Source organism: Lagopus leucura, unplaced genomic scaffold (genome assembly GCF_019238085.1).
Source record: "Lagopus leucura isolate 7727_CA_CO unplaced genomic scaffold, USGS_WTPT01 Super-Scaffold_100159, whole genome shotgun sequence".
NCBI lineage: Eukaryota > Metazoa > Chordata > Aves > Galliformes > Phasianidae > Lagopus > Lagopus leucura.
Genome location: NW_024962335.1, coordinates 27263645 through 27291507, shown reverse-complemented (window position 1 = coordinate 27291507; position 27863 = coordinate 27263645). Strand labels below are relative to the sequence as shown.

Sequence of the window (27863 nt, the reverse complement as noted above, 5' to 3'; positions counted from 1 at the left end):
CAGCTCTCACTCATCTATCACGTACAGCCTGGACCAAAGGTGAGTGGGAATGGTAATCAATACCCTATGGCTTGCCAACGGGGAACTGTCTGTGTGCTAATGATATGGAGTTAAAAGGGAGGAAGGGATCCATTCTCATAGAGGAGGTACAATGAGGGCACTGGGTCCTTTTGCACTGCCATCAGAACTGGTTTTCATATTCTTATCATAGTGTAGACTTGGAGCAGTCTTTCCTTGTTTGATTATAACTTAGTCTCATTTGTGGAATTTGCTGCTATTCTGTACTTCACTAGAAGCACTGGTAATTGTTTTTGTTTTGTTTTGTTAAGGTATAACAGTCTTTTCTGTTGTATGGCTTCAGCTGCCTAACTGTGCTCACATGGGCAGCTGCTTCTGTTTTATTTTGATTTCTTAGGTAGTAGTATCAGATTGCAGCAGAATCCTATTCCCAGTAGCAGTGATTTCCATCTTTCAAGTACTCTACCTGTGCTCAGTTACAGCATAGTAAGATAGCTGCCATAAGCCTCTAGAAAAACCTGGGGGCTATGAGGCAAGAGGGACAGGAGAGTAGAAGCTATGCCAGCTCAGAATGTGGGACATGTCTAGAAGAATTTACCATATGATTTAATACTATTAGTTGCAAACTGGGAAAAGATAACTGCACAGGGAGAGTTCTGTGGCTTCAACAATACTCTTTAATACACTGAAAAGTAAAAGCTTTACACAGAAGGTACAGAAAAACTCATGGGCTTAAAGAGTGCATCTGTAAGTAACACAAGCAGGTACAACAAGAAGAACAGAAAATGATACTGGGTAGCAAAGGGTGATATATCCGTAGAAAATATAATCATTATTTATGGTTGTGCATTTGGGTTTTATTGAGACATATTTTGTGCTGAAGTTTCACCTGGTATGTGATGTACCTGAGTTTTGTTTGTAAGGTCTTCTAAGTTAGCTTTACTTCGAAAAATTGGTCAGGCTAAATAACCTCTGTAGACTTGCATGGATATGAGTATCAAACTTATACTGTTTGAAAAGGAGAAATCCACAATACCTTGACAATCCAAATTGCTAAAGGTACCGTATTTTTTTTCCCAGATGAAATGGTTTTATCAACAGATTGGCAGATCACCAGTGTGATTTTCAGGTCTACTCACTTGCCAGCCTCTAGCTACAGTGAAATAGTTAACAGTGTTCATGTATGAGCAGTGTTTATGTTTCGTAGCAAACCACAATGGAAAATTGTAGGGCAAATACATGCTTTCTTTATGCCTCTGTCAGTCCAAAATAACAGGCATTTGTTTGAAGAGATATTTAATAGGTTTCGAGGCACAGGGCATCATGCATACCCAGCATGTAAAATGAGTGCACACTCTGTGCCAGCTCATTTGGTGAGTATTTTGATTTCAGTTGTAAGACATCATTATGCAAACTTCGAGGAAAAAAAAGATTTTGTAGGAAATAGAAAAGCTTCTGTTGCAGTGATTTGTTCTAGTTCTGTAGTTCTAATGGTAATGCAGACCAACAAACTAAATCTTATTTTGGGCAACGAATCTGCATTGAATGCTGTTGTCTGGATTAAAAAAAGTCCAGACTGCTTTTGATTAGAACTGTTCTTCAAATTATTAGAATGTGATGGATGTGTTTAGATGAGGAAGAAGCTCACAGTTAGGTTTAGATTTCTTCTCTGAGCAATTTATCACCCTAGCATTAGTCAGATACCCAATCTCCAGTCCTTTCAGGATATATAAATAAATAAAGTATAATAACAGAGCAGTAAAATTTATGATTATGATTGATCTTGCAAGAGTCTCCTGTTTGCATTTCTACACAGAGGGTACAGAGCAGAATTTCCTAAGACATACAAATCTTGGTTATTTTCACAGGCATGTAGTTGCAGTAGATTAAATCCCAGAGTCTTTATGCAGTAAAATCTGTGGCTTAATATGATGATTAAATGAAGAAACTATGGGTTTCAGCTCTAGCATGAAACTAGCTCTTGTGTGGAAGAGCTCTCCATTTTCTTTGAGTCCCTGAGAGTCAGACAAAATTGTTTACTTCCTGTGTTGACGTGATTCTGTAGGAATGCATTTTGGTCTCTGGAGATGCAAAAAGTTAGTTCTATCTCCTCCATGGTTCCCTTCACCATAACTGTTTTCTATTTATACTTGCATCTCTGAGATTTCCATTTCTTTTTTCTCTAGACTGCTCATTACTTCCCTCCTGAGTTTCAGCATGCTATCCTTACCTTTTTTTGGACTTTACCTACAAAGCCAGCAAACACAATACTACTAATTTATGCTTTCTAAATTCTTCCCCACTTCGCAGACCATGTAATAATGTGTGTTGATTTCAAGCTCTTGATATTTGTATCTTTTTTACATTTGTCATAAAGAATTTTGACAAAATAAATTGTCAGAAAGATAAGAATTGATATTAGTTCTGGCAATACTATAATAAATCAGAATCATAGAATGATTTGGGTTGGAAAGGACATTTAAGACCATCTGGTTCCAACCCCCTGCTATAGGCAGAGACATCTTCCTCTTGACCAGGTTTCTCAAAGCCTCATCTAGCTGGCCTTGAATGCTTCCAAGGAGAGGGCATTCACAACCTCTCTCGGCAACATGTTCCAGTGTCTCTTCACCTTCACAGTGAATAATTTCTTCCTAATATCTAGTCTAAACCTACACGCTTCCAGTTTAAAGCCATTTCCCCTCATGTCACTGCCTGCCCTTATAAAAAGTCCCTCTCAGTTTTCCTGTAGGTCTCCATTAGGTACTTAAAGGCTTCTATAAGGTCCCTCCTTCTCTTGTCCAGATTGAAGAGCCCCAGCTCTCTCAGCTGGTCCCTGTAGGGGAGATGTTCCAGCCCTCAAATAATGAAATGCTGAAACTAAGCAGAAATTGGGAAATTCAGTTTTTTATCCCACAACTGAGAATGCAAAAAACCTATTTACCTGAAATTGCAGAATTTTTCTCTGTGCTGTATATGCATGTATGTATGTGTGCGTGCACATAGTGTCAATGAAATGATCTGTGTGCCAAGGCTCCTTGCTGCAGAGCTTCCACAGAATTTCCACTTTGCTTTTATAGTAAAGGAAATGATGTGAAATCTCAAATTCAGACATTCTTCTTATTCTCTTTTGAGCCTGAAATTGACTCGAGATATTTCCTAGTTTATTAGTATTTCTTCTTGTGGTCAAATTTTGTCTTGCCAGACCTGGAAGTGGTTTTAACATGAATGATAGCTTTGTGGAAAATCACATCAGAAATGAGATGTACCCATAATTTGCTGATGTTTTATAAAGCTAGTTACCAGAATGTGAGATGGAATATTTTTGAAGAAGAATACAGATAGATTGAAGTTGATGGCTTCAAGAGAAGCCTCTGAAATTCTCTGTGAATTCAGGGCAAAAGTTATTATTTTAAGCAACAATAATATATTCACCATTTTGTTTCAAGATTTCAGTTTTACCTTAATGTTGGAAATCTCTGCTTCTTTCTCCTGTTACCTTGTGTGGTCATTGAATCAATTTGCATTGTTTCTGCACAGCCACTTGGGCCATACATTCAAATCAGTTTTCTGACTGATAAGTTATTGTATGTTTGAAGTGGTGTCTGCCTACAACCTCAAAAAACATCCAAATATCTCTTCTCTAGAAGGTTTTGCTGACTGTGCTGTACTCTTCTAAAGCCGTAGTTAGTTATTTACTGATCTTCCTTCTTTCTTTCATTCCCATGTGTTCTATAAGGAAAAATTGAATAAAATTATTTTTACATCTGCTGGACTGAGACCTGAACACAAGCACACACTTCTAGAGATAGAGTGATTTCTCTTTTGATTTTATGGAGGAAGTTTTGCAGCATGCTGTTCTGGAAAACCACTGTCTCACCCATTGCTGTTGAGTTGGACAATGACTAGTTATGTGGCTAGTTATGTTAGCTTCCTTTCAGACACTAAGACTGACCCAGCTGAAAGTGATACTGAGGGTGATGGTGACTGTAATCATCTGTGAAGCCATCTGTCTCCAGAACCAATTGTTCAATATTGAAAGTGTGGAAAGAGTTGTTTTTAAATTAGTTTTCTACTTGGAGTGGTGACTCACAGAAGTTATATTGCTAAGGTGTGGAATGAAGAGGATGAATATTAGGATGAAATAGATTTCTTTAGTCATTTAATTCCAAATATCATGGTCTAGTGGCTTTACATTACAGCGCTCAGTATGTACATGGTTGTGAGCTTGTATTAATGTCGTCAGTGCTGTGTTTCATTTGCCTTAATTTGAGCTTGGAAAACACTGAATAAATAATGAGAAAAACTTCTTCCTTTCCAGAAATAAATTGAGGGACCATGCTGTTTATTTACTGTTTATACTCTCTGGGTTCATGAAATGATATTTTGATTTTCAACTGTGTGTGGAGACAGGACAAGGGGAAATGGCCGGAAACTGCAGCATAGAAAGTTCTGCACAAATGTGCTCAAGGACTTCTTTATGGTGAGGTGACGGAGCACTGGAACAGGCTGCACAGGGAGACTGTGGAGTCTCCTTCTCTGGAGGTATTCAAGACCTGCCTGGTTACCTACATGTGAGACCTGGTGTAGGGAACCTGCTTTGGCAGGGGTTTGGACTCGATCATCTCTGGAGGTCCCTTCCAACCCCTACAATTCTGTGATTCTGTGATTAGGTCTTTTCCAATACTTGTATCTGGTCTGTTAGCTGTACATTATCTGGTGGACTGCACACAAAGCCTCTTGGCAAGCTTTACTGTATGATAGACAAGAATTAGTAGGAAAAATAGTGGTAACATCTGCTTTTTTGATTTTTGGAAAAGGCTCCCTAAAGAAAAGGGAGTTAACAACAAGTATCTGTGGACTGAAGAATGTTTTTAGAAAGTGTTTTCTCAATAGGCATAAAATCGTTTAATATCCCGAGTTGGAAGGTATCCATAAGTATCAGTGAGTCCAGCTCCTGGCTCCACACCCCCTGGGAAAAAGTCAATATCACCCCCATTTTTTAAGAAGGGTAGAAAGGATGACCCAGGGAATACTCACCTATCAGCCTCACTTCTGTGCCAGGGAAGATCATGGTGTACATCCTCCTGGAAACTGTGTTAAGGCACATGGAGGTGATATGGGGTAAGCGGCATGGCTTCACCAAGGTCAGGTCCTGCCTGACCAACCCTGTGGGTTTTTATGAGTCAGTGGACAAGGGAAGAGCCACTTACATCATCTGTCTGGACTTCAGTAAGGCCTTTGACATGATCACATAACATCCTTCTCTCCAAATTAGAAAGATATTAATTTGACAAGTGAACTGTTTGAAGGATGAGGAACTCGTTACAAGATCATACTCAGAAAGTGGTAGTCAATGACTCAGTGTCCAGTTATTGATTGGTGTTGAGTGGTGCCCCTCAGGGATCTGTACTGAAACTGGTTCTTTTTAACATCTTAATCAATGACATTGACAGTGGGATTGAGTGCACTCTCAGCAAGTTTGTGGATGACACCAAGCTGTGTGGTGTGGTCAACACTCCCGAGGGACAAGATGCCAGCCAGAGAGACCCAAGTGAATCTCACAGGATTTAACAAATCCAAGTGTAAGGTGTTGCACCTGGGTCATGGTAAGCTCTGCTATCAGCAAAAACTGGGATAGAGCTCAGCCTGGGGAGCTGGGGACCTGGGGATACTGATGGATGACAAGCTGGGTATGAGCCAGCAGTGTGCCCTCACAGCCCAGAAAGCCAACCGTATCCTGAATTGCACCAAAAGAAGTGTGGCCAGTAGGGCGAGTGAGGTGATCCTGCCCCTCTACTCTGTGAGGTGAGGCCTCACCTGGAGTACTGTGTCTATATGTGGAGTCTTCAGTACAGAATAGACGTGGACCTGTTGGAGTGAGTCCAGAGACTGGCCACAAAAATGATCCAAGGGAAGTACAGATTACTTGCACTGTGTCTTCTCGGGCCTTAGGGTCTGCTAGCCCTGTTGTGCATGCTTCTACCTCCTCCTGCAGTTGTGAGCAGCCTCAGTGCCTCCTGAAAACCAAACCTGCAGTGTGTCTGGAGCCTGTTTAACAGAAATAGACTGAGGGAAAGCGCTAAATGCAGATGCTTTAAGCACTAGTTTCTGGGGAGCAACCTGATTTTATGTGGTAGGTTAAGAAGTCAGTGGATATCAGGAAGTACATAGATGGCCACCTGCTCCAACAGCATCCTTCAAGGTACAGTTCCAGAACAAGTCCGGAATGTGGTGGTCCTGCTAACTTTCTCTGGAGATGTGAAAATCTTTGTTACAGTCGAGGTAGTCACTTATGTTCTCTTTTTCACTATTTTGTGTTCATCCTGAAATCTGAATCTGTGCTGGGATCAGTGAAACAGCCTTTCCAACTAAGATCGACTTGAGCATCTTCCACTCTCATGCATTACTTGGAATCTGTTATTTCTATGAAAGACAGAATATAATGTCCCATCACCTTCATTTTTCTCTCTTTCTTGTATTATAAGAATGCAGAATCACAGAATCACAGAATTGTAGGGGTTGGAAGGGACCTCCAGGGATCATCGTGTCCAACCCCCCTGCCAAAGCAGGTTCCCTACAGCAGGTTGCACAGGTAGGCATCCAGGTGGGTCTTGAATATCTCCAGAGAAGGAGACTCCACCACCTCCCTGGGCAGCCTGTTCCAGTGCTCCGTCACCTCACTGTAAAGAAGTTCTTGCGCATGGCAAATGAAAAATAAAAATTATCATCATAGAATCACAGAATGGCTTAGGTTAGAAGGGACCTCAAGGATCATCAAGCTCCAACCCCCCTGCCACATGCAGGGCACCAACCTCCATATCAAATGCTAGACCAGGCTGCCCAGGTCCCATCCAACCTGGCCTTGAACACCTCCAGGGGCAGGGCAGCACCTCACCACTCTCTTGGTAAAGAACTTCCCCCTCAGATCCAACCTAAATCTTCCCTCCCTCAAATTAAAGCCATTTCCCCTTGTCCTGCCATTATCTACCCTTATTTACCCTGTAAAGAGTTGATTCCCCTCCTGCTTATAGGCTCCCTTTAGGTACTGAAAGGCTGCAAAGAGGTCACCCCACAGCCTTCTCTTCTCCAGGCTGAACAAGCCCAGCTCCCTCAGCCAGTCCTCCTAGGGGAAGTGCTCCAGCACTCTAATCATCTTTGTGGCCCTCCTCTCAACCCTCTCCAACAGCTCTCTGTCTTTCTTGTACTGGGGACTCCAGACCTGGACACAGTATTCCAGCTGGGGCCTCACAAGAGCAGAGCAGAGGGGGACAATCACCTCCCTGTCCCTGCTGGCCAACCCTCTTTTGATGGAGCCCAGGATACCATATGCTTCCCAAGCTGCAAGAGCACACTGCTGGCTCATGTTAAGTTTTTCATCGACCAGGACCTCCAGGTCCTTCTCTGCAGGGCTGCTCTCAAGGACTGCTCCTCCCAGTCTGTATATAAGCCTGGGATTTCTCCAGCCTAAGTGCAAAACCTTGCACTTGGCTGTGTTGAACCTCATTAGATAATATCTGCCAATCTGCAAATTGACATTTAAAAGATTTTTTCTTCTTTTTCTAAATCCTCAGTGGCTAGTTCCATATGCAGCGTAAGTAATGTGCTCATCCAAGAACGGTTTTTAAAAATGACCTGTATTCTGACAGTTGAGTACCTCAGCTTCTTCAGTGCTGGACTGACAATTATAGACTGATCAAATTCTTACACAATTCCCCTTACAAAATGAAGGGAGGTCCCACCTCAACCTCTTCCACAGGGGCTGCTTATTGAATGAGAAATTATCCTGTTTGACTACCATGATCTGCTTCTGTTGGCAGTGTAAATAAAGGAGCTTCTGCTGGTTTTAATTATTATATGAATTATATTGAGCAACATTTAATTTCAATATTATTCCAGCTGTTTCAATCCACATAAATAAAAATCTATTCTTGCAGATGCTTTAGAGTAGATACTTACATTTTAATGCAATTATTTTAATACATTCCAGTTATTTTAATTCCTTTTGAAAACAGCAACAAAAATACAAAAAATGACAAAAATACAAAATGTGACAAAAATACAGTGCAGTCCATAGATGACACCCTAGTCAAAACTTGGGAATGAACAAATGTAACCAGGTTCTATCAACCTTGATGTCATCAGTTGTTCTACACTGGTCTCAGGCTGTCTGTTCAGTAATCTTTTACGCTAAGAATATTGTAAAATAGATGGTAAGAAACAGTTTCACTATTTGTAATGCTAGATCAAATAAAGTATTTTAATATAGAGGTAAAAATGTTATTAAAGAAGAATTAGGTCCAAGATCCTTAATTTGAATAATTAAATGGATTTTGTACTTATAAAATCATATCTAGAAATTGGTTACTTTATGGCATAGTTGTTATTCAGATCAAGCCTGTTGTTAGGAACTAAATACATGTAAATGTGTTCTTTCGGTTCAATTTTTTCAGCATTCAAAGTGAAAATTTGTGGTATGATGAAGAGCAGTTCTAACTATTGTCTCATCACCACTGTTTCATTCTTTGGTCAGCTTCTGATGTCATGAGTTTCAACTTTTGATGGCATGCATAATGTAAATTCCTAGTTTGAGAATTATTTTTAACAATTTTATTCAAAGACAGTTTTTAGTTAGAGAAACACTTCTTTAATTGAGCAAATTAAAAATATTTGATTTTTGTTGCAGTTGAAGCTGGAAACCAATTTATATAGTTCTCAGAATCCAGATTTGATGGACTTTGTTCTTAAAGTGAAGCCTAGGTTTCAGGTCTGTGTTTGAGTCTGGTTATTGAAGCATACAAAGACCTCAAAAATAATTCAAATGTATTTTATTTTTCTGTAGGGCTGTTTTTTTGTTTTTTTTGTTTTTTTTTCTTATCAGGTTGGAAAAATAGAAATAACTGTAAGATGTTTGAAACAGAAGTTGTCATTTCCCTCAGGAAACTTCTATTTCAACTTATTTCAACCATTATTTTTATATTCAGTATACATCAAGATGTGTCATACATAACTACAGCTTTTTGCTAGTTGCATTATAAAAGCCATGTAGAGCAGTCCTTTCTCTATGTGATAATGAAGCTAGACAGCAGAAGTTCTTTATCTTGTTACTCTAAAGAAAAGGATTCTACCATAACTATCAAGCTATATTGGTATGTGAGCTGCTTGAATTAAACACAGCACAAGTCTAGAAAATGAAGACAACTGCTACTGAAGATGTTCAGTAGTTCGTTACAGGAAGTGGATTTTACTCATACCGTCAATGTATGAATCTCTAAATAGTTTTAGAAAATCATTCAGTAGAATCCAAACGGCTTGCTAATCACACTGTCCCATTGGAAGTGCACGGAAGCTTTCCCAACACAGTGTTTGAAGCTATCTCCCAGATTATGTATATGAAAAATACTGATATTTCCTAAACACAAATTGAATCTAATCATCCAAAAGTTATTATTCAATAGAAGTGAATTTTATGTTGCACAAATATCGTGTGCTTTCTTAATTTTTGGAGACAAATTGAGTTCTTACCACAACTCAATTTATCATCAAAAACGATGAACCTACCTTTTATGAAACTGCCATATTTCCTTAGAAATATTAGACTCTAAGGGACATTTCATCATTTCATTCTTTTCTGATATTCATATAATCTTTTTTTTCTTAACGTTGCTTTTTCTTGTTTGATGATTTTTATTCTTCCCCCTTTAATTTGATGAGAATAAATACTATCTTCCTATTTTGTTTCTTTTAAGGAGAACTCAGCAGGAGCCACTAGAAAGCAGATATCTAATACTTTTATTTTTTCAACAGAAAATGGCCTTATTTGTCACGTAATTTACATTATTGATTTTCATCTTTTATGATTTTTCTTTTTTTTCCTCTTCTCTGAAAGCTGTGGAGTGTCCAGATGAAAAAGAGCAGAGACTTGATTCAGCAAATATTTATCTTCCCAGAGGTCCAGATGAATACATATTGGGATTTTAAGAAGTGTTTAGAGGAATTTTTTTTTGTTTTGTTTTTTTCTTTTGTTATTTAGGCTTCACCCAACAGTCTTCATGTTCTGCAGTGTCTGAAATTATGCTGTTTAGGGGCTTTATGATTACATGCATTTTTTTTCTTTTTAAATCCATCTCTTATACTGACTTAATCTCTAACTATTGTGCTAAGTATTTTATCCAGGCTTACCATGATTAGATCCTTCTTCTTTAACTAGTCTAGGTGCAACTGGTGGTAACTACGCAGGAGCAGGAAGGGTAGCAGAGTTGCATTCTCAAAGATATGTATGAGGATACAACTCTGCAGGCAGTTCCTCAAGGTGCTCCGAATGGATGAATTTATTACTTTAGTTCAGAATGGGAAATTTGGTCACTCTGATGATTTGGAGCCTGAAAGTTTTTTTTGTGTGTTTCGCTGTACCAAACGTTTTTTTAAGTTGAACTGTTCATATCAACTGAAAGTTGGATTCATGCCATCTAACTGCAGTCAAAGTACCCATTTTAGTTAATTGTCTAGACACTTTATATTGTCAGTGAAGAAACAGAGGCTCTTCAAGGGCATGATTCATCCCATCCTAAAATAGGTGTCTAAGCTGTGTCTAAATTGGAAGTAGCTACCTTTCTCCAGCAAGTAGCAGGAGTGTGCTGACGACAGGCTAGTTGAAGTTATGTGAGATGGTTCACTGGTTTGGGAGATGAGTAATGTTTTTAAATATTTTGTCAAATGGAGGCAAACACGATAAATAGATTTTAGTATTGAACCTTTCGGGTTTGGAAGGCCATAGGGCAGAAAGTAGTGTATACAATTCCCTTGCAACTAAGCATAGATAGTCTACGCTTTGTTTTGTCATATGGCAGCTTGAAGAGCAAAAGTTGATGCTTAACGCATTGTACATATTTCAGGCTGGGATTAGCCTAGAAATCAGCACCCACTTGCAGTGAGGATTCCTAGTTACTCCTCTGTACAAACAATGTCACGGTGACATTTGAAAGCTATCCTGTCATTTTCTTGTTTGCTTACTGAAAAGTGAATATTCTAGCTGAAAAACAATTTAAACCCACTGCCTAACATATCTCAAAAATAGCTTGAATTGAAAGCGTTTCAAGCTGGTAGAAATATGATACAAGTTTAATACCATCTGAATGATTTTCTCAGTAACTTTAAGAATAAATATTCATTAGAACATTGCTGAAGAGTGAAACTTTTCTCAACAGAGTAATCGGTAACAGTTTTACAGCAGAAAAATTGTTCAGTAAATTTTATTCCCATGTGATATTTGTGGAATGAAGGAAAAGTACCATGTAATATTAAACTCTGCAATGTGTCTTTTGTATTTTGAGGCATTCTTTATGACAGAGGCAAATGAAACAATGACAATTAAGATTTCACTTGCTTCTCCAGCCCTGAGCTTCTACTGAATGTTTTTCTTAATTGAACAGTCATATTTTCCAGCTGATAGTGAAGTCTCCACTGAGAAAGTACTGGATTAAACAACCACTGATGTTATCTCTGTGAAAGTTCACTTAGCATTTTAAAGGAACAAATATGGTTATTTAGCATGCACTGATACTGGACTGTGGTAGGACAAAATGACACTGTCAGAATTCCATTATGATCTGCCCGTCTCTAGTTTTCTTGAATGTTGGTAGAAATATTTGTATGCCAGAAGGCAGATTTACTTTACATCTATGGTATGTTTTGATACCTGAATTGCCATTTGTTTTTTTCTCTTTATTACTTAAGTTCAAGGAAAGGAATACTCAAAGAGAAGTATTTCTACCAGTTTGAAATGAAGATACGCTTGTGATGCTTACTTTTGCTGATACCATCTTATAGTAAGAGTAAGAAACTCTTAATATCCTATCCTCACTGTGTGGAAACCTACACTGCAAGGCTACTTCTGCTATTTTCAGGCTCTTAATGGTGGAGGGAGACAAGGCAGTTAATTAGTCTAATAATCAGACTGTACAACCTTAGTATCTCATCTAATTGTTCTTTCACCTGGGAAAAAAAAAGGCTCTGTAACCATTTCCAAACCAGAAGATTCTTCTGTTTTACCTAAATTAGGAAATAACTTCTTTTAGCGTTCTGTTTTTTGTTGGTCTTAATTAAGATGAATGGTTTCTTCTCACCAAACTGTGACTATAAAGACATACACATCATGTTTATCTTTTTAGCCTTTTAATAATAATAATAAAATAATTAAAAAGTTGGAATTATTCTGCCATTTATTATAGTTTTTTGTTTCTTGTTTTTTACAAAGAAATTTGACAAGCAGATTTCTGGAGTTCTAAAGGATTTGAAATAGCCTATGCATGATGTTACACATGCATAAATTACATACACGTACACAAAGAAAACAAGGCACTGTTAAGACTGTACAAGTAATAATTGACCAAAAGATTACATTAGAAACTGAGCTCCTAACTAAAACTGTATTGATAGTCATTACAACACCCTAAAGATTTGTATTGTTTTGGGATTTTCTGCTTAAAAGCCCAGCTGTGTCCCTCTTTCCATATGTATTGGACCCCACATTAGTAGGTGAATAAATTGCTCCGATGTTGCTGCTGGAACGAACTAAGAAGTCAGCCAAGCGTTGTGTCACACATGTAGCAGTGTTGCACTTCCGTTTCTCCAGGTGGTGACCACTAATGTAAAAAAAAAAAAAAGAACCAAGATGAGGTCATGAAGTCAAATGATGAGCAATCAGGTGTGCTGCTTCTAAAAGGCTTTCGAACTGTGCTAATGTGAGAGTTCTTTTAATATGTGCCACAAATACAGGAACATTACAATCTTCCTTCCACCTACTTTGTGCCTGAATTTTTCTTTTTTGCACTGTATGCTATTATCAGTTTTAATGATGGGGGTTATTTAAATGCTAACCTTAACAGTCATATGTCATTTTTATTGATATTCAGAATAGCAGTTTATGACATCTAGAAAACCTCCAATGATAGTATAGTTAAGACAGTAAGTGAAAACAATGACTAAATGTTTACCTTTAAGCTGAACTTCTAAGTCTATTCAGAGCTCTTGCTGATATCATGAGGATTACTAATGTAATGGCAGCCACTAACATGTATTTAGTTCTCTTCTTCCCTCCAAATCATACCCTGCTCTCACCAAACAGTGATCTTTCAGTCCATGTTAAATGGATTGAGCCAGAAGGCTCTCCCAGCTGTGCCATCTAATGTGAGAGGTGGCAGATATTGCCGACCGCTGCTGGCTTCAGTACCACTGAGGATTTAGTTCTGTCTTAATAGGGATTTCTTCAATAGTGAAAAGGGGCCACATCTTTGTTAAAACATCTGCAATCGTGTAGGAGGTCATCATTTTCTGGATAAGGCTTTAAAGAGTTCCTGTGGAAGAGTCCTTACCTAAAAATAATATTTAATGCTCTGAACCAACCGTTTACAAACGCTGTGTAGGACTTAAGCAGCATTAGATCTTTGTTTTAAACACAATACAATGATTGGCTTGAAAGAGCACGGGCTTTACAACTTCCGAAACTACTCTGCTTCTCCTCCACACATAAATATTTGATGGCCACTGGCTTACAGAATTATTGTTAATTTTCTTTGGTTTCTTCACATTAACATGGCATAGAGTAGACTGCAGTTTTCAGTAGAAATTCACTGTGAAGAGTTCCAATTTTAGTTTCAAACTCTGAGCAATTACCAATGAATACTTTTTCCTGTTGATTGACTAAATCCATTATCTCAAATGTCATCTATTCTTTGAGAGTTAGTTGTGCTAATCTAAGAATGCAAATGGAATAGCAATTATGAGAGAAATGTCTGTAGCATACCAGTTTTGATCAGCAAATAGGCAGCAATTTTTAAGCAATCAATATTTTAACTAAATGTTTGCATAGGGTTTGATATAGCTCCTCATAGATTTTTCTTGGTATTTCTATTATTTAAAAAGAGTTTAATGAAGCCCTTAACATATGGGGTTCAAACAGCAACTGTTTATAATGAAAATCCTCATTTGTTAGTGGAGGCAGAATTCTCCTTTTCTTTAATGGTATCAAATCAGACCCTGCCACTCCAAGTTTAAAACCTCAGTTCTTACAGGAAGTTACCAGATTTCTAACCAGTGTCAAGACTGGCTGAAACCATTATGTCTATTAGCTTTTTAGCTTTCTGATCTATAGCCTTTAATTGAATATGTGCTTTGAAACACTTCACCCAGTAAGACTGTATACAAACATCTCAAAAAAGCAGGTAAGGCATACCACACTCATAGAGGTGATGCCCTGTGCTTGATTACTACAATATACATATATATATTGATTTTTAAAAAGCAAGAACTGTATAAATGCAGGTAGTCTCCATTATTATTTTGGAAGGGAGCCAAATTGTTATATGGTAATATTTATTTAATTGAAAGAAACAGATAACTCTACATATATTTACCGAGTCTATCTATAGCAGAACTGTCATTGAAAGAGTACTGTTCAAAAGGCAAGATTGAGCATTCAGTGCTGTTTATCATTTAGCAGAAATTGCAAGTACATTTTGAAATGTTATTTTATAGTCAAAACGTTACCTGAAATTGGATTTAGGGCTCTATAAACATGAATGTATGTATTTCAGACTACTTAAACTCTATCAGAGCCAGTTTCTTTTCTTCATTCTTCCCATGATTAAATTGGCATGTAACACTAATGAAATATTATTCAATTTCAGGAAGTAGTTAAATTTTAAAAGAATTCTATTCTGTCAAAGCACTTGTGTTATTAAGCAGGATATGTTTTCTTTTTATTTCTCCTTTAGGCTTGGAGATTTGATGTTTAAATTAAAAAAAACCTCTTACGATAGACTTTACTTCTCAAGGTAATGTAGTATTTGCAAGCTTTTTTCATTTGTGAAAGGGCTGTAATTGTGAAGTAACAAATGATGTGCAACTTTTTTCTCTGGATTTACTTTTTATCCTGCTTATGGAGTGGCTCTGTTTACAGGAAGAGTATTTTACGACAAATAAGAGGCATGAAGAATCTCAACAGAATATCACCGGTTTAAATTTTACTTCATTTTACTTCATTTTACTTGTGACACATCAAGAAGAAGCATGAGAAATCAATACCTTTTTGTCTTTGCTGCTGGCTGTCCCGGCATTTTCTCACTAAGTCCTGAGAGTGTGTTCTGTGACATTACGGGCAGTATCCACTCTTGCCTCTTGGAAGTCCCATCAGAGAGATCGTCACTCACAGATAATAATCTTTAAATGATAAAATACTCTGTGATACTGAATAGCTCTATTTCTGCTCATGTTATTTTAGACATGAAAGTAAAAACAATTCATGCAATAATTGGAAAGCTACCCCTATACAGAAATAAACATGATTACTTATTACTCACTTCTCAATAGACGTAGCTTCCAAACAGCTCAGGGTGACAGAAAGTACAATGAAGAAAACTGACAGCTTTAGGTTGCACATCTTTGCTTCCAAACTTTCTGAAAAGAAAAATGATTGAGAATTGAGAGCAATGCCAAATACTCCTCAGCATATCCTGTGACTGATGACCATTCTGTCCTAAATCAACAGTAGCTGGTCTTTTTCATAGGCTAGAGTGAAAAAATGATTCCCACAAGTTTAGTGACAGGCAAATTCAGAGAGAAATCTCTCAACAGCAAGCATTTATTTTTCATCTAATAGTGTCAATCCTTTCCCATATCTCGAGTTTGCATTTCCTGGCGTGTCCTGATCTCAAATTTTGGTCCCAGGTGCAATTTACCTTGAAGTCATTTTAGCCTTTTCCTGAAAAAATGCTGTTGATTAATCATTGGAACACGTTTTCCTAAAAGCACATCTATTGCATTGCATCTTAAATAAGAAAAAAGGAAAGTGTTTACCTTGTAATGGTCAGGGAGCTAACTGGAGAAGCACACCTGCGTTAGCGAGAAGGGTGCATGCCACAGTTCCACACTTGCACCTGGCTCTGGAGTATCCCTTTTCCCCACTTCCTTGCTGACAATACAGCTCTTATATACCCTTCACACCTTTCTCAGCTCTGACATCAGGCAGCAGAGAGAGAGACTGTCATTAATTCCCATCCGTATCGATAGAAGGTGCCCCGGAGAGGAGCAGAGGCAGCTTGGTCATCGTTTCATTAGCACATTGGTAAATATTAGCCTAGTATATGCAGGATGCCTTCCTGAACATAATAGCATATTGCACATCAGAATCGTAGCTTCAGCTTTACAGTTGTGATAAGATGCTGAGGTAATATTCCCTGTGGGTGTTTTCAAGGGCTAAATAAGGTAACATAAGTTATAGGGAAAGCTGGAGTAAATGAGACAACGGATCACTGAAATATAAGAAAACAGACTTATTAGAAAACAGACAACGTTGAAGAGGTTTCTTGTAGAAGGATGCGATGATCAAAATAGAAAAACGTGTTCAAGGGGATGAAAGCTAAGTAAAGCGTACAAAAAGAGGGGAAATGATTTAAATTGACAGTGTGAGAGTTACAACATAGAAATCATGTTCATTTTTTGGTTAACTATGAATATGAATGAAAATTCTCTCGTTATTAATGTAAAATCTTTTGTTAGTACTGGTAGATTCATTGTTTCATGCATGGAAATTGTTTCAGATGGTATTCTTAGGAAGGGAAAGACTAATATTAAAAAGCTAGGAAATGCCGAAACAAAGGCTACCTGTGTACATTTAGTTCTAGTGTCCACAGAGCGTGGTTCAGAGAAAAAATACACAGCTTTTAAGAGACTAGGATTATTTTTTTTCTTTTAGATAATGAAAATTAAAATTAATTACCTGACTGCATATTTTTCAGTGGGAATTAGGCAGGTGACAATGATTGTCCTCAGGTGTACCTTTAGGTGCCCAAATGCATTTGGAAAACTGGTCTTTCAGTTACTTATGGGGCTAAGAAGCACAGCTGAAGTTTTCTGTGCTAGGAAATTGTCACATGCATCTTCTGTACTGCCAGACAACAGGAGTTAATTCCTAACTGCCTCTGTGCCAAGTGCATTGTCTTAACTGGAAGCCACCTTTGTCAGTTTAGTCTGCAGCAGCAGATTTTGTACTGAAATAACCAAAGCTCCACTGTTGCCTCTCTTTGGTCATCTGTGCTACTTGGGCTGTATGCAGAAAGGACATTTAGCTAGGATATAATCCTCTCACAGTGAATATAGTAGCTAGTTTGTCAATAAGATTTTTGCAAGTGATAAAATGTTGTTATAAAAAGTGGGATTCTGCTTTTGAATATACTGCTGTCTGTTTTTAATGATATGATCACATACTTTTTTTTTTTTTCCCCCTAGATTCCTTTCCTTCTGTCCTGGATGGACAGTCCCAGTGTGTAAGAAGTAAGAATAGTTCTGCTATGTCTTCACCATGACAGTGTGTACTGTGCAACTCAGAGACAAGTTTATCTCTCCATGGAGTTCTTATTGATGTTTTCACTATAGCATTTGACTGGAATGAAAAACATTCTGCTGTCATTTTCAAAATGCTGTGGCATTTTGTATCACTGCAGTCATTTCACTCCCCTGAACTGAAAACATGATTAGACCCATTTTACAGAGATAGAATTGTGCCAAAAAATAATTATGCCAATAATCTGGCTGATAATTAACAGCAGCTCATATTCACAGCTTAAACATTGAATTTGAATACCTTAGTGCAATGGAGCAGGAAGAGGTCCGGGTTCCTCTGGCTCTCAGGAGTGGCTTGCACGCTCAGTGCTTGTGAAAAAGCAGCCACAGGTTATTCCAGCTCCTGATAAAGTGTAGATATATCAGATGCAGTTCTGATCTGAGATGTGAGAAGGTTGGTTTCGTTATTCAGAATCAGATACTTTTTAAGGCATGTAAGGGATGTACCAAGACTGAATCAAGCTATGGGACATAAGAAAAGTTAAACAAGATTTTCAAAGAAGCATTAAATCTCAGATCCCAATTCCAGCTGTCATGGGGAGCACCTAATGTTTTATGGAAAGGAGGTATTCTTGATTGTATTGTAGAAATGAAACTGTGCTCATGACGCCCCAGGACCCTTACGTTTTCTCCTGGGTTGGATTTCATTTTGCCAGAATTAGTGACAAGTCTCTCCGGCTTTTTGTTCAGGTGTAATGTTAACAAATCAAAGACATTACTTCTTCTGTTGCACGTTCTTTGAAGCAGAAATAGTGCTTTTGCACACAAACAAGAATGAAATCTGAAATCATAGAATATCTCTTACAGCAGAAATATTCATGACTGAAATGTCAAGAACCTGGCCCAAAGTACCGTGCAGTTAGTACCATTTAACTGAAGTGGTTTCAAAACTATCTTTAACACTGATGAAGTTCAATAACCCTGATCTCAAAACAAAACACCACCTTAATTCTGTGCATAACAAATGTTATCTTGCTAAGGAAAGTATTGAGTATTCTTAGGAAAGAAACACAGGACAGACTCTATCCTGGGTAGTTACATGATAATTGTATGTATTTGTACTGGCATTTAAGCCCGCATAAAAATAATTGTCTAAAATATTGGGCCTATATGAGGGTAAGAAGACACCAGATCTGAGGTTTACACAGAACCCAGAGGATATGATATGTCAATACTACAGTCCTTTCTGGAAACTTCCTGGGTAAACATCTTGACTTGAAAGAGGATGAACCTGCTCTGCGATGTAGTGCACTGGCAGCAGAGGAACAGGGAGTCAGTCCTGTCTCAAGCGTTTGCTGCTTTTATGTACCAGGGTGTGGGATTTTTCTAACTAAAGTGAGCTGTATAGAGTGCACTGGTGTGTGTTTCTAATGTGGGAGTCTACAACAGCTCAGATTTGTGCCTGTTTCTCCTTGTTGACTATAAGCTTGCTCCTTTGTAGATGGTGTCTAAAGGTATGTGAAAGGAGTTCCATCATGGGTGCATTAACTTCCTAAGTTCTCAATAACCTGACATTTAAGGTTGTCTGCCTCTCTTTCTCATTTACTGCTTTTTTTTTGGCCATTCTTGATCCCCTTCCGGACAGCCATTTTCCATTTTTAATGACTGTTTTTTAATTTCTGCATTTCATATTTGCTTACTAATGTTAACAGCACACTCTTTCTATTTGTGAGAGTCAGAAAAAAACCTTATTAGCTGTTACGTGCACTTTTTCAGATGCCGTTCTGCTGTATAAGTTGGCTGTCTTCAGTAAATTACACTGTTGCTCAGTTGCCAGGAACTAGACATGAACGAATAACTCACAGTTTAGTTTGTCTACTGTATTAAAACAGAAAATGAAAAGCTCTAGGCATTAATCTGAGGTTAACATTCGTTACTTCTACTTGGTATGGGCCATTTAAGCAGTGACAGAAACTCAAACAGCTCTTCTTGTTGGTCCCTAAACTGGAGTTAACTCTGTTGAAGAGTACTGGAAGCAGCAGCAGCAGAAGAGCTAATGGAGACAAAGTTAATCGTAGAATCATAGAATCACAGAATCACCAAGGTTGGTAAAAACTCTAAAATCATCAAGTCCAACTGCCCACCTGAGGTAATTCAGAAATGGTGGCCGTTCATGGAACCGACTAGCAAATGGAATGAAGTAATTTGGATACGTAGCAGAACCTTAAATCTGACCTTTATGTTGTGTTATGCTACTCAGCTCACATCATGGACAGAACAATGATGTAGCTACAAAGGCTGCTGCAAATGATTGCTCAGAGCATAAGTTCAAGAGAGTTGTGCTGAATCAGTTCCTATAGCTGGGAATTTCCCAAGCAAGCAGAATAAATCCTGTGTTTAGATCAGAAAACTCAGAATTGACAGCACAGTTGGTGAGTTATATTTCCTAATGCCAGTCCTGCTTACATTTTATAGAGCTTTAGTTGCAGGGCTCCTACTGGCTTGCATCTAACAATTCACCTCTGAATACAACAAATAGTTTAAGTTCTTGACATTTTTTTCCCTGTCCTTCAACTCATTTCCAGAAATAGAAGAAAAAGCTGAGTTCTCCTTTGGTTATCAATGTCACCTACTAGGGCTCTAGACAGTGCTAAAGGTGACTAGGTAACATGAAATATTACTGCCCTTCTTCCTTTCTTGTAACCTAAGCTATCCACTGCTATCTGCTACAGCCATTAACTAATGTAGCTATCTATAAGAATTCATCTATAGAAAGCTATTCAGCTTTCAGATATATTGCTGTAATATGGTACATACCACAGTACAGTAGTATATGGATTCTTATTAATAGGCAAACTTGCATGGGCACCTCAAAAAAGGTTAAGGAATTAGGTGTGTGAAGAAGTACTGTTTCTGATTTACCAAGTGTTACTGTGAGAAATCCCTATCCCTCTTCTGCACCCCAACAACTTATAAAGAGCATAGGCAACTATAGAAGATTCTGTGAGACCAGGAGCTACTCTCCATACCTAAAAAGTACAGAGCAAAAGGAGTCATTCATCAGTAAGAGAAACTGATGGTTTTCAAAGTAAATCTACACAGAATCACATCAGCCCTTCTTACCTGATAGAGTGCATAAGTTTGAACTAAGTTTTCTTTTACATTATTTCACTTTCAACAATCAGACTCTTTTTTTCCTCCCTCTGCAAGCTGCAGTAGAGATTGACAATTTGGCTTTGTCTTGAAACACTCTGAGTCTTTCAGATGATGCTGTCTTGACAGCTCTGCCATTAATAGTGGCATTTTTTCTCCTGTTTTAAAGAGAGAGTTGTGCTGAACTGGGAATCAGTCACGTAAGTAATAATTTTTTTGTAGGGGCAAATGCAGAGTACTAGTTTACGTAGGAGGATTTTCGTTGACAACAGTATGAAACATAAATTAACTTATTTATGGTACGTCAACACATGTAGCTGTAAAAGAAGATAGCCCTCCTTCAAAGAGAAGTGCAATAGGGCTACATTTACTGTATTCCTGCATTGTTGTATATGTGAGCAGAAGACCTGACCTTTTCATTCTACTTGGAGATGAGAAAAGATTTTGATATGCACAGGGAACATGAATCAGTACATTAAATTGTCTCTCTACCAAAAGAAGTCATTAAAAATTCATTAGGAATTCAGCATATGTACCAGGATTAGTGCATTTTGGCTCTTTTACAGTCGTGTCTCTTACAACAAATATTGCTTGTTTCCATCTGATTACCCACCACTCCATTTCTGGCTGAGATCTTCCCTGACAACAGAAGACATACCACAGGTGATGTGGCTGATTCAAAAGGTGATGCCTTCTGCAAGAAACTGTCACTGAATCAAATACCCAGTGCAGAACTGAACACACTATATTACTGCAAGAAAATTAGGCTCTGGAAATTTTATGTTGTCAACACAGATAATAACACAAATAATTTCATATTAATGCGTTTTGTGCCAACAAATGCTACAGTTTTCATGGGACTAAGATGAAAATATGTTTTCATAGCATTTGATACAAAAAAGAACCCTGTGCAGAACAGCAGAGAAGCACATACTTAAAGATTTTAAATCTTTTAAATCTATGAGTGTCGAGTACTTACTAAACATTATTTAGAATGGATAGCATGAACTCTTCTTTTGGGTTCGAACCTTTTGTATTGTGTAAGCTGTTGCCTAGATAGATGGTCTTCATAGCCAGTGATAAACTTCTGGCTATGGCTATGATTCTAGTGACTGTGGGCTTCCTTTTTTTACCATTTTCAGAAGCACTACAGCCCTTCCTGATGCATTTCTCCAGGCTGGAAATTGCTAATTTCATTTCCAGAAACTTTCAAATTGCCACACTGTTCATGCTTATTGATATTGTGTGAAAAAATGAGCAACTTTGGCAGCTTTATATGTAATTCCACATCAACATAACATAAGTTCATATAATTTCACGTCAACAAAAGTTCAAGACATTCTTAAAGTAACTATAAGCAGTAGTTATAAACTCTCATAGTATTCTCCGTGGTGTAATGAATTGTTACGGACTACTACTCTAGGTTATGTATTGTCCTGTTGCCTTTTATAATGCTTGCAATAGTTTGCACTGGTTGATTAAACAACTGTTAAAAGAACCATAAATAAGTGGCTACCATGGAGGTGAAGTATTTTTTTAATGATGAAATCTGAAAAATACAGTTTTCTGAAGTCAGTTAATTTCCCTTGTCAAAAGAGGAGTTATAATTGATGCAACTTAAACCTTTCTGAGCAAGAAAGGGAGATCCTATGAAAATCACCCATGTAGAAGAAATGAGGTGTCTGTAGTTAGAAAGTTGTGCTCAAATGTAGGGGCAAAGCTATGTGCCCAATTCATAGAAATGTCACTCGTATTCCCCTCTTACATGAGGATATTTCTCACCTTTTAAGACTGAAGTCCACATTCAGAGTTCTCTTAGAAAGGCCAGGTGTATCACCTGCAAGCATTTTCTAGTAACCGGTATCTAACCAGTTGTGTGATGGCATCTCTGCACACAAAGAGTATTATCACACACCAAGAAACTTGGGGACTTGATGAATAGCAAAAGTGAAATGCTTTCAGGTTACATAAACCACTGATTGATGAATCATAGTTAATGTCTTTTTTTTTTTTTTTTTTTTTTTTTGGGAGGAAAAGGCTCCAGAGAGTCTTTGAAGCCTTTGAACTGCCAGTCAACCTACAGTACATTTGTTCCTTTAACTTCTCTTAAAGCATGTTCATGAGCCAATATGCCTTGTTAGTGGAAAGCTGACAAGTTGAACACAAAACAAATCCATCTGTACTTTTAAAAGGAGGTACTGCCCAAAAGGATATCATTAGCTATTCAACATTTTGTTTTAAGTAGTTAATTTATTCTGAAAAGCTGTTTTGACAGTTGGAACATTAATGTTTTCTAACATTTAAAAATAGAAGTTTGTATAACAGAATGTCTTCCAGCCTTGTGGCAGATTTTCTGGAGAATGAAGAATTTTATGTCCTTTTAAAGTTTGCCGCAAGCCTGAAAGACCTGAGCCTGTTTTGCTAAACCAAAACCAAGAAACAACGCATTCATACGTGTAGAAATCAATGTGGTAAACTGCTTTCTTAAGAAAGAAACAGTGTTATGACAGTATTTAGTTTAAATAAATATAGTTCATTATGAAAACAAACAACCATTAGTGTTTTGCACATAGACAGGATTAACTCCATGTAGGTATCAGTGCATGCTATAAATGACTTCTTTCTGTTTTTCTTGTATTACAGGAGAAAAAACTGAGATGATGTTGGTTTTAAGAGGAATGCACAGAGTTGATGTTAGAGTCAAGGACGAAAGGCAGATCTGAATCTTCACCTAGTCTCTAGCTGACAAATGTGCTCTGATGAGGTGAGAGAAAAGAAAGCAGCATATTATGTTCAAACTAATTCTGAACTTAGGTACAAAATGAACAGAAGGACTTGTATGTTTCTGTATTTGTGCATTTGCAGGGAAAAAAACCAACAACGCTCCACTTTTTAAATACAGCTGGGTTCTTTTCTGCCTAGCTTGGGTAAATCAAGCTCTCATTTGTAGATCTTTTCATTGGCCAGTGCAGTGAGATCCTTTGGCTCCCCACAGTACACCCCAGTCTAGTATAACCACTGCTAGAATAAATACATTGTTGATTAAAGAATGCACTGTTAAATTATTGTATCTTTCTTTATTTTTTGCATTCTTCATCTCTATCTTCTGAGGAAGTAGGTTTCCAAAATACTGGGAGGAGGTCTAATTGGTCTGAGCAGATGTTGTGACCCATTTGAGCAGCTGAAAGCAAAAACAACATTTTGAGGTTTTCAGGTTCAGTTTGGCTGTTCTGTTCAAAAGTTTAATTTTGCAATTAAGCTTTTGGAGTGTGCACCAAGACCAGAGGACAACAAAGAAAATCCCACGTTGTCCCTGTTACAAGTTGTCTCTGTTAGCCTCCATCTGACTGAAAATGGCTGTGCAACTAGAACAGTGCTAGATGGCCAGTGTCCCAGTCAGTACAAGTGAGGACTAACATTTTAAGCTCTACTGTGTCCCCTGATAAGCTTGCAATAGGGAAGAAGATCTCAGGAGACACAACTGAGAAAGGCATTGTTTGGATTCAGTCCAGCTCAGAGCTGGTGGGGGAGATGACCGGGAAAATAATCTGTGTCACAACATCCTTACCCATCTTATTATACTATGTCCTGTAGGATGTGAAACCCACGATTGCTGTAGTGTTTAGTTCTGTGGAGACATAGCTCATATGTCTAGTTTTTCCCAAATAAGATTCAACTGTGGTTGGATGCTACCACACTGCTAGAAAAGAGCGGTTTAATCCTCAGTGTCATATTTAGACTGAGGCCAAAAGTCACCTGTGTATCTTGAATAGATAATTAATCATTATTTCTAACATTTGTTTAAGACCAATAGTTGTTCTTGCTTTTTAACTGAAAATTTAGAGCAAATCTGCATTTTCACTTGAGCTCCACAAGCAATTGTAAAGAGGTTCTGATCTTAGACTTGCTGGCAGCCTTTTTTGTTCCTCGGCCAAGACAAGTAAGTCTAGAATGACATAAGGAGCAGAGAGATCAAGGATAGGTGTCATTTGACCTATTTTTACTTGTCTAAAACTTAGTTACCTAAGCTAAGCTAGTTCTTCAGGCTTTCAAATTGAAAGGAAGCACCTCCAGAGACCATTTTGTCCCACTCATTTTAGACAGCTGTCTCAAGATAAGATAAATTGCTCTCTGGAAATATCTGTCTCTAGTACTTATTGAGAGAGTCTATATGAGGATCTTCAACAAAACTACTTGCTAAGAATAGAGTATACCTGATTCTATACAAATATTTTACTCTTTCAAGGTATTTTCCTTTTATTGGAGCACTGGAATGACGAGTGTCCCTCAAAATCTGTCCACAGATACAAGAAAATATGTAAATTCTCAATTTCTCAAGTGGTAGACTAATAATGCAGGAAGGAGTGAACTCGGTGCAAATGAGATAGGGATAGATGAAAATTAAATACTCCAGGACATCAGAGATGCTCTGTAATACTGTATTATCCGTAAATTAGTCACAGTAGAGAAAAATACTTAATTCCATGCTTACTGAATTTTACATGAACTCAGTGAATATTAAACAGTGTACATTTATGAACTCATGTGAATTTCAAATCTCTGCTCTGATCTTTTTTGGAGTGGAATTTTATGTGTGCATGTTGCTGACACCTGGGAGAGAACTGGGAGTGACTTCTCACCTTCAGACAACGTCTCAGTCCCCCTGCTGAATCCTCTGAGGTGAAATAAAAGCAAGTTACAAAGGTCAAGATATGCACAGTGAGTGCCTCTCAGTGGCACCTAAGCACATCCAACCACTGAAAATGTTCAGAAACTGAAGGAGTCCATCCACCAAAGTGCTCAAGTATGGTCCCTAGAGATTTGTTACTTCAGGCTTGTTTTTATACACACAGACCATATAAAGTAGGCTACAATTATCTACTTTAAAACTGAGAACATGCACTTACCATAAAAATGTTCCCTTGATATCCTTCAGCTTTCAAAATGCTTGAGAAAATGCAAAAGCTCTGTAGCACCCACAGGTAGCTAAAAAATCAAATAAATATATATATTTTTAGTCTATTTTTCTTTTCTGGGAAAACACTATTTTCAGTGGAATAATCTATGTGGTTTTCTGAGTAAAAGGCACTTGCCTTCCTCTAGGGTTGTAGAGCTAATAATATGGATATATAGCATTTGTTGATTTGTAAGCAGCAGTCTCTAAGATCCTTGGTCTATGAAGCCAGGATTCATATAATTCAGTACTTCCCTTCTCATGGTGCCACAGAAAAACAGAACACTACCGAAGAGAAAGTCTGTATTAATCTTTCATGAATGCAAACTGTTCTTGTTAAGATTCATTAGTGTATGTGCTTATGTGCTCATGTACATATCCAGAGGATTATGCCCTTGAAACATCTCTCTCTTAATTTTTCATATAAATATAAACTCAATTCATACCCAATCCCATCAGTAAGTTAAATTTCTTTGACTTTTTAGATGGTTCAGCACATAGGTCCATAAGCTCTTTGCAGGTATGGTCGTTTGAACTGATCAAATTGGGTAGCACATACAAAAAGAAATCTTCTGGAATGGGCAATATGAATATTTGAAAATGTGAATCGTTAAACTACAGAAGTCAATTGAGATGAAGTATGCAATAATTAAAGCTACCATCATGAGGAGTACTTCAGCTTTTGACAAGATAGTATTTTCTTCTGCTGCTGCTTTATCTTTTTTTTATTATTATTATTTCTAAAGGAAAGAGAGCACTTGTTGTCACCTAGATACTTTTAAATAGGTATGACGGATAACATTATTTGAAAATAGGGATCTCTATAGTCAAAATCATGGCCACTTTACTCTCTGCAAACATTGCTTAAAATATAAAACTTACGTAGAATATATCCTACCAATATATGTGAGATGAAATATTTAAAAATGGATGGAATTAGAGATGGAAGAAAGGAATACTAACCTTTGTAAGCATGGGGAGAAGATCAGCTACACTGGGATCTAATGTTCTGCTTTCCGATCAGTTACAATAAATAGGTATCAAGTTCTAAGTGCACTTTCCTAACCAATTCTCTTGATTACTTGCAGTCAGATTTTCATAGCTAATTATTCCAATTAGACTACTGAGGTTTTGGTATTTTTAATGTAAAAGCAGGAGTAATGCTTTAATGATGCTAGGACTTCTGTTTTACATAAAACAAGACATAGTTATGAGCAGAGGGCTTCTGCACCCAGTAATGATACAAGAGAGAACTCACTTTGCAGCTGAATGAATACTACAAAATACTACTTACTCTGTTGAAGAACTTTTCTTTGGATGGGCAGTGTCCTCATCCTTCATCATCTTTAGATGCTGTATTAGGGAAGCAAGGATGATCATACTGAGTTAAGGCAGATTTATACTAAGCCATTTTCTATCTCTGTTCAGTCTTGCTTTTTCATTGTACTTTGTTCTGCAAACAAAAAGCAGTATTTTCCATTGGAAACAATAGGTATGTGAGGAAAACATAAAATGCAAGAATACCTTCAAATTAATGGGAAATGGGAAATAATATTTTACCTCAGATTTTGTTTTAAGGAAATGAATGATAGAATTTTGAATTTTAGTTATACTATATAAGCAAAATTTCCGTACAGGTAGTCATCAGGTATAATTTGGACGCCATCATGAAGAAAGAACAGAAAGCAGGGCTGTAACTTTTGTGAAATGTATGTCTTCTGAGGAAGAAGGTTTTCTCACACTGGAGGAATGTTAAAAGATTTTTTCTTGAGATATTTTCTAGTGTGTGACAACTGAGAAGGTTGTCAACTGAGAAGACTGAATGCCTTCAGTCATTTAACTTTGTCAGTTTTTATTCTAAGAAACAATGGAGAACACTGCCTCACCTCTTGCTGTGGTGCAGCACTGAGCAGACTGGGGTTCTCAGTCACTGGTGGTCATCAGCAGAACTTCTGAAAAATGGCTGTATGGTGCCTAAGGCCTAGATGGCCTAAAGGCAGAGACTGTTATTAGTAACTTGAATTAAAATGTTTTACAGTACAGCAGTATACTTCTAAGTACATGAGACTTTGCTGGTCTGCTATTTCCCCACGTCAAGCTGACAAACCTTAAGGGGCATACTGTAGTCCAGGGTGCAAAGCTGGGTGCTCCTTCAGCTAGAATAAATCTGAGAAGCCTTGTCCAAGGATGTTGTGCTCAGAGCCAGGTGCTCATTCATCCCAATCCCACCCTCACCAAACTTTGTAGACCTTGCATTTAGGCTTTTTCATGTGCATTCCTGTGTGAGAAACATACATGAATGTGTGCCATCAAGATACTCAGGGTCACAGGTGAAGCATGCTTCAGCACCTTGAGTTGAGTCTCTCTCCTGAGTCCCATGTCTGATGTCTGCCTGCTTTGA

At 37.7% G+C, this 27863-nt stretch overlaps 1 protein-coding gene and 1 long non-coding RNA gene across 2 annotated transcripts; one reads left to right on the top strand and one right to left on the bottom strand.

The window, feature by feature from the left end:
- Positions 1–23214, top strand: LOC122190278. The gene is made up of 4 exons (XR_006182101.1): positions 1–39; positions 14790–14849; positions 17302–17346; positions 23152–23214. It is a non-coding gene; the product is annotated as an uncharacterized LOC122190278 (long non-coding RNA).
- On the bottom strand, positions 12263–27863 carry LOC122190277 (islet amyloid polypeptide). The gene is made up of 8 exons (XM_042890147.1): positions 27758–27863; positions 27349–27452; positions 26757–26815; positions 25416–25494; positions 17657–17758; positions 15375–15471; positions 15100–15234; positions 12263–12659 (listed from the first exon to the last, which is right to left on the bottom strand). Exons 6-8 carry the CDS (start codon positions 15452–15454, stop codon positions 12467–12469), a joined length of 408 nt encoding a protein of 135 aa, XP_042746081.1. The 5' UTR covers positions 15455–15471; positions 17657–17758; positions 25416–25494; positions 26757–26815; positions 27349–27452; positions 27758–27863; the 3' UTR covers positions 12263–12466.